Source organism: Caenorhabditis briggsae (assembly GCF_000004555.2).
Source record: "Caenorhabditis briggsae complete genome, chrI, whole genome shotgun sequence".
NCBI classification, from domain to species: domain Eukaryota; kingdom Metazoa; phylum Nematoda; class Chromadorea; order Rhabditida; family Rhabditidae; genus Caenorhabditis; species Caenorhabditis briggsae.
In genome coordinates, this window is record NC_013489.2 from 13,845,948 (window position 1) to 13,859,098 (window position 13,151).

The following is a 13,151-nucleotide window of genomic DNA, read 5'->3' on the forward strand; positions in this document are numbered from 1 at the left end:
AAAAAATCTGAAAGTTAATGAAAAAGAAGAAAAAGTTGAAAAAAAGAAAATCCACAAAATTTGGAGCCGTTTGATACCCATATCGCTCATCTTTCATTTACTTCAAAGTTTTGGGTCTTCTTCTTCTCCAGAATCCCGAAATTTCAAAATTTTTGAATCTTGACGATATGGGTATCAAATTGATGGAAATTTTGTGGACAACACGAAAAACATAGTTCCAGATTCTGAAAATGCTCCAGAATCCTAAAATTCTCTTCTCCAGATTTCACCCTAGAAGACGTTAAAACTTAAAAACTTCAGAATCATGGCAATATGGGTATCAAAATGTTGGAAATAAAGTGAAGATTTTTAACATGTTCATTATTTCTCTTAAATCGTAGGAAAAAAGTTGAAAATTCCAAATTCGGAGAAGAAACTAAACATCGGAGAAGACCATTTTGAGCTTCTTTTTGGTCCGAACTAGAATATTTGACTTGAATTTCGCTTTCCACAGAAATGCTAACATTTTGATACCCATTTCATGAAAATTGAACATCTTTTGAGTTCTGACGACTTCCGAAATCCAGAAGACGTCAAAATTTCAAATATTTTGAAACATTGGCATTATGGGTATCAAATTATTGGAAATGTTGTGGACAACACAAAAAACATGCTTTCAGAATCTGAAAATGCTCCATAATCCTAAAAATCTCTTCTCCAGATTTTACCCTAGAAGACGTCAAAACTTCAAAATCTCAGAATCATGGCAATATGGGTATCAAAATGTTGGAAATCTTGTGGAACACACAAAAAACACAATATCAGGTTCTGGAAATGTATTAGAAACCAAAAAATTTCTTCTCCAGATTTCACATCAAAAGACGTCCAAATTTCAAAATTTTAGAATCATGGCAATATGGGTATCAAATTGTTAGAAATGTTGTGGAATACACGAAAAACATATGTTCCGGTTCTCAACGTTTTCGAGAATCCGGAGAAGCTCTTCTCCAGTTTTCAAAATTTTCTTAAATTCGGAGAAGAGATTTTTTGCTCGAAAACAGAAGTAAAAGAAGAAGAATTAAAACACAGGAAGAGTGTGAAAGTGAACACAAGGCGAGTACAGTACAAAGTAATTTTCTCTTCTTCTTCTTCTTTTTCTTCTCCAGAGAAAAGTTGAGAAAGTTCGTGAAAGTGACCGGAAGAAGCGTCACTGTCAAGAAATCGAAATTATTCCCCCTCCAGCCTTCTTCTTCTTCTTCTTTTTCTTCTTCTTATGTGCCGACGGACACATTCATAACAATGGAACTATAGGGAAAAGAAGAACGCTATGTGGATTTAATTGAGCGATGGACGAAGAAGAAAAAGTGGGCGGAGCTTCGGGGGATGACACCTTCAGGAGTCGTCTTGAACATTATGAAGTATGTATGTATGTGTCTGAACATGTGAAAAAAAAGTGAAAACTCTTGATTGGTTTTGTTTGGGGGGGGGGGCGTTCAAGAGGTCAAATCTGGAGAAGAGATTTTTTAGAATCTGAAGGGCTTTGAAATATTTTTTTTGGTAAAAAGAAGAACCTCCAAAGAATTTCTGACATTTTGATACCCATATTGCCATTCGGAAATTTTGAAATTTTGACGTCTTCTGGTGTGAAACCTGGAGAAGAGTTTATTTGGTTTCTGGAGCACTATTGATCTTTGAAATTATCATAATCAAATTTTCCACAAAATTCCTGAGAATTTGATACCCATATTGCCATGATTCTGAAATTTCGAAATTTTGACGTCTTCTAGGGTGAAATCTGGAGAAGAGATTTTCAGCCTTCCCACTTATTTTTGACTTAGGAAACTGGACCAAAAGTCTTTTCCACTGAATTTGGGACATTTTGATACCCATATTGTCATGATTCTAAAATTTTGAAATGTTGACGTCTTCTGGATTCAGAAGTTGTCGAATCTCAAAAATTGCGCAATTTTTATGTAATTAGTATCAAAAAATCAGAAATTCGGTGGAAAACATGATTCGACTCAAATATTCTAGTTCGGACAAAAAAAGAAGCTCAAAATTCCAACTATTTTTGACTTTGAAAACTAGACCAAAAGTCTTTTTCACTAAATTTGGGACATTTTGACACCCATATTGCTTAGGTTTTTGAAAAAAAATTGGTTTTTTAGTTCTGGAGAAGAGGAAGAGTCAAAATTGGAGAAGACCCGAAATTTTCCAAAATCCTTTATAATTAGACTAACTAGACTAGCGAAATTCCCCACAAAATTTTGGGTCATTTTGATGCTAATATTGATCTATTTCTGGTCTTCTCTAGATTCTGAATCCCTTCCTCTTCTCCAGATTCCAAAAAGCAAAATTTTTCAAATATGGACAATATGGGTATCAAAAAGAAGGAATTTTGTGGAGAAGAAAACTAGCTTAACAGCAAAGTTTGAAAATCACGGATTCAGAATTTAGAAGACGTTGAAATTTCGGAGAAAAATTTTTGGAAAAAGAAGAAGAAGAAGAAGAAGAACTATTATAGGGAAAGAAGAAGACAAAGTTCGAAAAGCCTTAAGCCACAGCTAAAAGGAATCCAGGTTAATCGGGAGAAAGGTGCCTGCCAAAGCGGATTATCCCTTACTTTCTTCTTCTTCTTCTCCGAACTTTATGAACAATGCCGGATTGTCTTCTTCTTCTTCTTATCCGGTAGAAGAGGGTGTTGTATCCGTTATACTGGTAACCAGAAATTTCCATTATCCCGAAACTTTTAATCAACTTTTTCTTTCTTCTTTTTAATTTAATCCGGGAATATGGAAAAGAAGAAGAAGAAGAAGAAAAAGGACAAAAAACAAAAGTAAGAATCTTCACAAAATTCCTGACATTTTGATACCCATATTGTCATGGTTCTAAAAATTTGAAATTTTGGAATTTTGAAATCTGGAGAAGAGATTTTCAGGATTCTGGGGCATTTTCAGAGCTGAAAACTGTGTTTTTCGTGTTTTCCACAAAATTTCCGACATTTTGAAACCCATATTGTCATGATTCTGAAATTTTGAAAATTCGGAATTTTGAAATCTGGAGAAGAGATTTCCAGGATTCTGGTGCATTTTCAGAGCTTCGAACTTTGTTTTTCAGATTGTCCACAAAATTTCCGACATTTTGATCACCATATTGTCATGATTCTGAAATTTTGAAAATTTGACGTCTTCTGGATTCAGAATTCAAATACTTTGAAACTCTGCCGATATGGGTATTAAAATGTTGGGAATCTTATAGAAAACACTAATAAAAACTTTCAGGTTTTTGGAAGGCTTTGGAATCCCAAAAAGTTCTTCTCCGATTTCCACTTCAGAAGACGTCAAATTTTCAAAATTTTAGAATCATGGCAATATGGGTATCAAAATGTCAGAAATTTAGTGGAAATTCTTCTTTCAACCAATTCATCCTTCTTTTCTCCAGAAAAAAACCAAGAAAAAGCTCTTATCCATATTTTCAAATCCTTCTCCAGCATCCAAAATCCAAATTTTTGAAAAGATGGGCAATATGGGTATCAAAATTTCAGGAATGACTTGGACATTCTTTTTTTGCTAGAAATAACTTTTGAAAATCAATATTAAGCTGAGCAATCCACTTTTTTCCGATTATCTTCATTTTCATCCGGTAAAATAGAGAAATCACATACAATTCTTCTGAAAGACATTGAAAAACAAATTTTTTACATATTTTCTCTATAAAAATAGCAAAAAAACCACCGAAATACCTACAAAAACCTTAAAATCGTCCGAAGCTCGTCTAAAACCCGAAACCTAGCAAAAATTCAAAATTTAAACCTCGCGCCGGAAAACCGGGTGTGCGGCGGAGCGCGCTTGCTTCATCCAACAAATAAACAGGTTCCATTTTTTCTCACATTTATCATCGAATTTCGACACTTCCTGGTCGGAATTTTTCCGTTTTTTGAGGTTTTATAGGTTGAAAATTAATTTTAAACGCCTTAAAAACCATAAAAATCGCCAAAACCCGCTGAAAATCCCAGAAAACTGAGGTTTTCATGGGTAATACAGATTTTTGAAAAAATAATGATTTCCGGGTCAAAAATCCTGTTTCCAGGGGTGAAAAAAGCTGAAAATCACGATAAAAGCAGTCCAGAATGCTGAAAATCCCTATTTTTCGCTCAGAAAATCGATTTTTTTTCTTTTATTTGAAAATTTTCAGCCAAATTTTCAATTTTCAGCCGAAAAAATGGAGGCTCTTCCCACACTGCCTTTGATGGCACCACAGTTTCGAACATCCACACTTTCCTATGATAATATTCCGAATTTCGATTTCAAATTGCGCATGAAAGAGGTAATTTCATAAAAATTGCTGAAAATCATCAAAAATTGCCTAAAAACGCTTAAAAAAGCTGAAAATATGGGTTTTAGAGCCAAAAAACCGCTATAAACTGCAGTATTCTAGTCTAAAACCGCTAATTTTAGTCGAAAAATGGTAAAAATGATCCAAAACTGATTTTTGAGCTTATAATTCAATTTTTGCCTGGAATAGCACATTCTAGGTCATTTTTAAGCTTTAAAATCAAATTTTGAGCATTAAAACGCTGAAAAATGATTTTGAAAGCAGAAATTTGGCCTAAAATGACTTTTCCAAGCCCAAATTTCGCTCCAAAAATCGATTTTTTTTGGATTTTAAGCTGAGCAATCGGCCGAATTTTGCAGTATATCCTGCTCACTTTCAACGCGGATCCTCATGAGTACGACTCCGCGTTCGAAGAGCTGACTCAAATGAAATTCGAGGCCACTATCCCCGATGCGTCGCCAGAACAAGCACAGAAACTCAAAAAGTACTATAGTCAGTTGTGTATGATGCAGAAGAGGTTCCCAATGGGTGCTGGAGAGATCATGGAAACCCCGTTTGCATGGTAAGGGCTGGAAATAGGCTAAAAATCTGTCAAAAATTACTGAAATAGCTAGAAATGGCGAAAAAAGGCGTGAAAATCAGTATTGATGCACTGAAAAAGGCTTAAAACAAAATGCCCAATTTCTTCTTCCTTTGATGATTTTCATCAGTTTTTAGTCATTTTAGGCTCAATTGGCTCATTTTTGACCCATTTTCAGTAGATTTTCAGCGATTTTAAGCCAAAAATGTCCCCAAAACGCTCAATTTCTTTGATTTTCAGGCACGATGGTCTGATCGATATGAGAAGTGCGCATAGCGAGGTCCAAATCTGTGATATTGAATTCGAGAAAGCGTCGGTGATGTTCAACATCGGCACGTGTCATGCCCAAGTCGCAGCCAAGGAGATGAGAGAGACGCAGGAGGTTAGATCCACTTGGATTACTGTATTGCTCAGCCTTGAAAAATCTCATTTTTAGGAGGTTTTTCAGCTTCAAATCGCTGTTTTTTTCCATCAAATTGACGAATTTCCAGCTATAAAGAAGTGATTTTGAGCAAGAAAATCGAGAATTTACAGTAAAAAAGAGCTAAAAATCAGTTTTCAGACAAAAAAAGAGAAGATTGCTCAGCTGCAAAATGTCATTTTTAGAAGATTTCCAGCTGAAAATAGCTTTTTTGGGTTGAAAAATCGATTAAAAAACCCCAGAAATTGGGATACAGTACCCCTGAAATCGTTATATATTCGATTTTCTACAGTAATCCCTAGCTTTCAGAGTTTCTGGTTACTGTAGGCACCAACTGTGCCATGATTTGGGTATTAAAATTCGCGATTTTCAAGCTGAAAATCGCTTTTTTCGACCTAAAAACCTTAAAATTGACCAATTTTCAGCTGAAAATGGCTGAAAATTTGATAAAAACCCCCTAAAATTCGATTTCCAGAGCATCAAAACCGCGTTCTCGCATCTCCAACAAGCCACTCTGGCGTTCGAACAGCTCAACACCTTCAGAAATTCGGACTTCTTCTATCCATCGGTGGATTTGGACGCCAACGTCATCTCATTCTACTATAAAGTGCTTTTGGTAAGAGAACATGGTCCGAAAAGGCGGAAAATTGGCTAAAAATTGACTTTTCAGACGCTAAGAAGCTGAAAATTAGCTAAAAATTGCCATTTTCAGGGCAAAAATCACTGAAAATCGCTGAAAATCGGCTGTTTCAGACTCAAAAAAGATGAAAATTAACTGAAAATCGACTATTTTGACCTCAAAAACCTCCAAAAATACCTGGAAATCGACTTTTTCAAGCCAAAAATCGCTGAAAATTAGCTGAAAATCGACATTTTTAGGCCTTAAATGGCTGAAATTCAGCTTTAAATCGCTAAAAATCTACTTTTTCGGGTTCCAAAACTTCTAGATATCGCTCAAAAACGACTTCATAGGTCCAAAAAGCGCCAAAAAATCGCTGAAAATCGACTTTTTTTAGGTTCGAATAAGCTGAAAATTAGCTAAAAATCGATATTTTAAGCCCGAAACTCGCTAAAAATCGAATAATTTTGCCTCAAGAACCGCAAAAAAATCGCTGAAAATCGCTAAAAATCGACTTTTTCGGGTTCAAGAAACTCCAAAAATTGCTGAAAATCGACTTTTTAGGTCCCAAAATGCTTAAAAAATTGACTTTTGTAGCTTCAAAATAGCTGAAAATCCGCTAAAAATCGCTGAAAATCGTTGAAAATCGACTTTTTCGGTCTAAAAAAGCTGGAAATCTAGCTAAAAATTGCCATTTTTAAGTCGAAAATCGCCAAAAATCGCTAAAAATCGATTTTTTTAGGCTAAAAACAGCTGAAAATTAGCAAAAAATGCAATTTTTTAAGCCTTAAATCTCCAAAAATCGCTGAAAATCGACATTTTAGGTCCCAAAATGCTTAAAAAATTGACTTTTGTAGCTTCAAAATAGCTGAAAATCCGCTAAAAATCGCTGAAAATCGTTGAAAATCGACTTTTTCGGTCCAAAAAAACTTTTTCGGTCCAAAAAAACACATTTTTTTAGGCTAAAAATCGCTGAAAATTAGCAAAAAATGCAATTTTTTAAGCCTTAAATCTCCAAAAATCGCTGAAAATGTCCGATATTTTCAGGCGCAATGTCAAGAATGTCTCGTGCAGAAGTCACTTTTGGAGAATCGCAGTCCAATTCTGATCGCGAAGCTCTGTTTGTGGATTCAGGAGGCGTACGATTCGGCGACGAAGATTGTCGACGATTGGAGCATCAATATTCCGGAGTCTGTGCAACGGGTAAGGGTTTGGGGGGGGGCTGGAAATGGGGGAAAATGGATGAAAATCGCTTAAAATAGCATGAAATAGCGTCAAAATCGCCTCAAAACGGGATTTGCCTAAAAATGTCTGAAAACCGGCTAAATTCCCCAATCGGGGGCCTAACATTCCATTAAAATACCCTTAAAATGCTTTAAATTGCATTAAAGATGCCTAGAATTAGGTAAAACGGGTCCGAAATAGCGCTGAGAAGCCTAAAAGGGCCTAAAACAGCCTGAAATTTTTCTAAAATAGCCTAAATTAGGTCTGAAATAGCTCAAATTCAGTCTAAATTAGCTCTTAAATTACCGTTTTGCTGATTCTGGAGGAGCTATTTTCATGATTTTTAGCGCCATTTCAGCCATATTCAGGGGTATTTTAAGCGATTTTTGACTCATTTTTGATTGATTTCAGTGGATTTTCAGCCAAAATCATCCAAATTTATTGAGAAATTCAATTTAATCCTCATTTAAAATGTTACAGTACTACTCGAAACTGTGCCAAATGAAGTCGGATGTGTACGGTGTGATAGGCTACATGTCAATGGGCGATCACTCGGAAAAGGAGGACAAGAAGATGGGATGGCGACTACAGTACTACAACATTGCCAACAAGTACATGGAACAGTTGACACACAACTCGGCCAAGATGAGGGACCGCTATCCGGAGATGTTCGCCACTTACAGCTTCTTGTTTGACGTTATCAGTGCCAAGTGAGTCGTTTTTAAGCTGAAAATTGGCTGAAAATGGCTCAAAACTTGAATTTTTAGGCCAAAAATGGCCGAAAAACTCCAAACAAAAAAACCTGAAAATTAATTTTGAGCAGTTTTAAGCTCCTAAAAATGCATTTTCCAGCCATTTTGGACCGATTTTAGCTCATTTTTGCCCTTTTCAACATCAAAAACGGGTCCAAAATTAGTGAAAAATCCATTTTTCAGCACTGAAATGGCTGAAAATCCGCATAGAATCCGTCAATTTTGATTTGAATAATCCAATTTCCCACTAAAAAGTTGAATTTCAGGCCGATTTTGACCATTTTTAGCTCATTTTTCACCCGAAAAAATGAATTTTCCAGTCATTTTAGACCGATTTAGATCGATTCTAGCTCATTTTTAGCTCATTTTTCACCCCCAAAAATGTCCAATTTTCCTTCCAAAAGTGACATTTTCAGCTCATTTTGGACCGATTTTAGCTCATTTTCAGCCATTTTCAACATCAAAAACTCGCGAATTTCAGACAAAAGAACGCGGAAAAAGAGAACGACTTCATCTATCACGACCGAGTGCCCAAACAGGAGGACGCAATGGACACGGCCAGGAAAGACGGCGTTCGATGCATTGTGGACCTGAAAAAGGTGCAGTTTTTGGACGCGGCGGGGTACGGTATCGATTTGTTTGCGAAGCTTCTGCCGAGTCACGTACAAGACGCCCAGAAGAAGTATGCGGAGATGAAGGACGAGATTCTGAGGGAAATGAACGAGATCGTCAAGTCCTACGATGAACACTTGAATTATAACCTTCAGTTGGCCGATTTTGATCGATTGAGGTGCGTTTTCGGGTTCTGGAATGGAAAATTTGGCTTTAAACGTTCCAAAATAGTCTTAAAATGACCTAGGATAGCTAAAAATAGTCGCAAAATGACCGAAACTGGGCCTAAAAGGGCCTGAACTGGCTTAATATAGGCCTAGAATGCTTTGAAATATGCTGAAAATAGCTGAAAATGGGCTTAAAATGGCTAAAAAATCCTAAAGTAGGCTGGAAATGCTTCAAATTAGGCTGAAAATGAACGAAACTAGGCCTAAAATGCTTTAAAATGGCTGAAAATGTGCTTAAAATAACTGAAAATTGGCTTAAAATGGCTAGAAATGTCCCAAAATAGGCTTAAATAGTCTTAAAATATTCTCAAAATGACAGTAATTAGGCTGAAAATGACCTAAAATAGGCTGAAAATGACCTGAACTTGCCTAATGTAGGCCTAAAATAACCAAAAATGACATGAAATAGCCTGAAATTCCCCCTATAATCGACTACAAATCCTACATTTTCAGATTTATGCTGAGCAATGGCTATTTGAAATGAAATTTTGGCTTGAAGTGCCTAAAAATCGGCTGAAAATGAGCTTAAAATCCTTCAAAATAGACTGAAAATTGGCTGAAAATGACTTTAAATGTCCCAAAAATGGTCTTAAAATGACACAAAACGAGCTAAACTAGGCCTAAAGTGCCCCAAAATATGCTGAAAATAACCGAAACTAGGCCTAAACTGACCTGATCTAGGCCTAGAATGCTCTCAAATAGGCTAAAATTGACGTAAAAGGTCTCAAAATAGGCAGAGAATGCTTTAAAATGGCTTGAAATAGGCTTAATATGACCTAGAGTAGGCTATAAAAAACCGGAAATGGGCCTGAAATGGCATGAAATAGGCTTAAAATGGCCTAAAATCACCTAAAATATGTCTAAATGATCTAAAATAGGTTTAGGATGGCTTCAGATAAGCTTGAAATGACCTAAAATAGACCGAATATGGCTCGAAATTGGCTTAAAGTGACTGAAAATTGGCTAAAAATCCCCCCTAAAACCCCATCAATTTCGCTATTTCCAGATTTATGCTGAGCAATGGAAAGGACAAGGAGGCGTGGTTCGAGATTCCCGAGGACCTGATGCGTCGTAACGCCGACATGACGGCGTTTCCGGATTGTGTTCCGAATTTGATTGAGAAAATGAGAGAATCATCGGATACTGCGAGAGTAGCCGAAGCCAAGCTGATGACGTTGCTCTCCAAGCTCCGAGCCATTGATTTGCCGAGATTCAAGGTAAGCTCCGCCCCCTTTTTCGCTGAAGAATCAGAAGAATCGGTCCGAATTGAGCCGAAATAGGACGTTTTCCAGCTAAGCTCCGCCCCTTTTTTAACTGAAAAATTGCGAAAAAAACATCCGAAAAAATACGACAAAAATTGAGCCAAAATATGTCATTTTGAAGTGTCTAGCTGCTAGGCTCCGCCCCTTTTTGAATTTGAAAAATTGATGAAAATCGGTGAAGCTAAGCTCCGCCCCCTTCTTTTTTTCGAAAAATCCGGAAAAAACGGTCCAAATTGAGGCAAAAGTCAGGGTATACAAAGTTAAGCTCCGCCCCCTTTTTACACTGGTGAAGATTTCAAAAAATCGTCTAAAAACCCTGAAAAAAACGTAGATTGCTCATAGTTAACGGTTCGACACTACAGTAGTCCTTGAAAATCAATTTAGGGGCCATCATCATTTTCAGACGCATTTTCAGTCTAAAATGTGCTTCTGGAAGAGCCCTAAATAGCTGAAAATTGGGGTTAAAAATTATCTAAAATAGTCGGATTGCTCATTGATTCTAGCTACAGTACTCCGTGGCCTTTTTCGGATCATTTCGGAGCATTTTAAGGACTTTTGAAGTGACAGAGGACATTCGAAAAGTTGATAAATGTACTGAAAATCGCTGGAAATTGACTGAAATTGGCTGAAATTAGGCTCAAAATGCCTTGAAATGACTGAAACTGACTGAAAATTGGCTCAGGATGCTTAAAAATAGGCTGAAAATGACTGGAAATGGCCCGAAAAGTCTTAGAATATGCTTAAAATCCCTTAAAATGGCCTAGAACGCGCCTAAAATCCCCCTAAAACCGAATTTCCAGGCCGACGAGGGCTTCAATTTGATCCAAAAAGAGCTGGAGCGGCTCGCCGAGCACTTGGAGCAAGCCAAAGCCAACAACGTATCGCTGAACAAGGCGATTGCTCAGCACTCGGCTAATCTACAGATTCTGACGCTTCCGTGTGTGGAGATGTGGCAGAAAATCGTGCCGGACGATGATGAGACTGGGAAAAGTAGGGTTTTTGAGCTGAAAATCGGCTGAAAATCAGCGGAAAATGTCATTTTAAGCCACTTTTTTTTTGGCCTAAAATCACGATTTCTCGGCTGAAAATCACAGATTTTGACCCCTAAATCTCTGAAAATCTGAAATTTTCAGACAAATCCGGCCAATCGGACCAGGAGAAGCGAATTCGCGAGATGGTGAATAAGGTGTTGGAGATGATGGATCAGAGGAAGACGCTGATGAGCCAACTGGAAGCATCGCTGAAAGCTGATGATATATCCAGCAAGATAATTGGAACTAATGAGAAGGGTAGGTTGGCACGGGACAATTGACTGAAAATCGGCTGAAAATGAGTCTAAGTTAGCTAAAAATGACTGAAAATGAGTCTAAGTCCACTGAAATCCACTGAAAACGAGTAAAAATCGACAAAAAATCGAGTCGAAACGCGTTTTCTAGGCCATTTCACCATAGTGGCCTAACTTTTGCAAGTCGGCGTTTTCTAGGCCACCAACTTTTTAGGCTGAAAATACGCTTAAAATCGGCTGAAAATGAGCCGAAACGCGTTTTCTAGACCATTTTAACTTGGTGGCCTAACTTTTGCAAATCGGAGTTTTTTAGGCCACCATGCTAAAATGACCCGGAAAACGCACCATTTTCACATGGTGGCCTAGAAAAATTCATGGTGAGAAAGTTAGGCCACCATGTCAAAATGACCACCAGGCGCTGATTAGGTCTTGTTTAGGCCATTTTCAAATAATGGCCGAACTTTTGCAAGTCGAAGTTTTCTAGGCCACCATGCTGAAATGGTCCTAAAACAGTCAAAAATTCTCAGAAAATTTGAGTATATAGCTTTTTTGAGCGGTTTAGGGTCATTTAAGCTTGGTGGCCTAAAAAAATCTGACTTGCAAAAGTTAGGCCACCAAGTCAAAATGACCTAGAAAACGGATCAGGCGCACGTTAGGCCATTTTAGGCAATTTTCAAATAATGGCCGAACTTTTGCAAAAGTGAGTTTTCTAGGCCACCATTCCAAATTGGACCTTAAAACGGTCAAAAATGCTCAAAAAGTTGATTTCTATAGTTTTTTCGAAGATTTTTAACCCCTTTAGGACCAATTTACCATGATGGCCTAGGAAACTCAACTTGCAAAAGTTAGGCCACCATGCTAAAATGGGCTAGAAAACGGATCAGGCGCAGGTTAGGTCATTTTTTGGTCATTTTAACATGGTGGCCTAGAAAACGCCGACTTGCAAAAGTTAGGCCAGCATGTTAAAATGGGAAAGGAAAGCTTACCAGATCAATATCAGGCGATTTCCAGGCTATTTAGCATGCTGGCCTAACTTTCGCAATGGGAGTTTTCTAGGCCACCATGCTAAAATTAGGTGTGTATTCTAGGCACTTTTGACATAGTGGCCTAGAAATCTCCACTTGTGAAAGCTAGGCCACCCCAAGCTAATTAACATAAAAAGCGCACAAGCTATCTCTAGGCAACAAAAGCTGGTGGCCTAGGAAACTTAAAAGTTAGGCCACCATGTTAAATAGCTCATTTCCCAATTCCAGGAGCCGAACAAATAATGCACACGGAGCTGGAGAAACACTCGGATGCTCAAAAGTACATTCGCCTGAACGCGACGGCCCAAGACGCGATTCTCCGGGCGTTTACAGATGCCAATGCTGACTTTTTTGAGGTAAATTCAGTCGTTACCGACCCGAAATCGTCTGAAAATCGGCTGAAAATGAGCTATTCTACCATGCTGGCCTAACTTTCGCGAGTTGAAATTCCTAGGTCACCAAGTTGAAATGGCTCGGTAATCACCTGGTGTGGTTTCTAGGTCATTTAGCATGGTGGCCTAGAAAACTCCGACTTGCAAAAGTTCGGCCATTATTTGAAAATGGCCTAAACATGACCTAACCAGCGTCTGGTGGTCATTTTGACATGGTGGCCTAACTTTCTCACCATGAATTTTTCTAGGCCACCATGTGAAAATGGTGCCTAACCTTCACCTGGTGCGTTTTCCGGGTCATTTTAGCATGGTGGCCTAGAAAACACTACTTGCAAAAGTTAGGCCACCAAGTTGAAATGGTCTAGAAAACGCGTCTCGGCTCATTTTCAGCCTCCAAATTTGGTGGCCTAGAAAACTCCGACTTGCAAAAGTTAGGCC

General features: G+C 37.8%; 1 protein-coding gene across 1 annotated transcript in view; it reads left to right on the forward strand.

Annotated features, from left to right (window-relative positions):
• Positions 1-4,200: 4,200 nt before the first annotated feature.
• Positions 4,201-13,151, forward strand: part of Cbr-ego-2 — a gene marked incomplete at both ends in the record, with an annotated part of 14,497 nt that continues 5,546 nt past the window's right edge. Inside the window, 11 exons of the mRNA XM_045241489.1 lie at positions 4,201-4,305; positions 4,674-4,876; positions 5,135-5,276; positions 5,791-5,931; positions 6,982-7,137; positions 7,639-7,868; positions 8,392-8,700; positions 9,756-9,966; positions 10,812-11,001; positions 11,145-11,300; positions 12,550-12,677. Of these exons, the coding sequence (XP_045092660.1) occupies positions 4,201-4,305; positions 4,674-4,876; positions 5,135-5,276; positions 5,791-5,931; positions 6,982-7,137; positions 7,639-7,868; positions 8,392-8,700; positions 9,756-9,966; positions 10,812-11,001; positions 11,145-11,300; positions 12,550-12,677 (1,971 nt within the window). The remainder of the gene's footprint in view (positions 4,306-4,673; positions 4,877-5,134; positions 5,277-5,790; positions 5,932-6,981; positions 7,138-7,638; positions 7,869-8,391; positions 8,701-9,755; positions 9,967-10,811; positions 11,002-11,144; positions 11,301-12,549; positions 12,678-13,151) is intronic.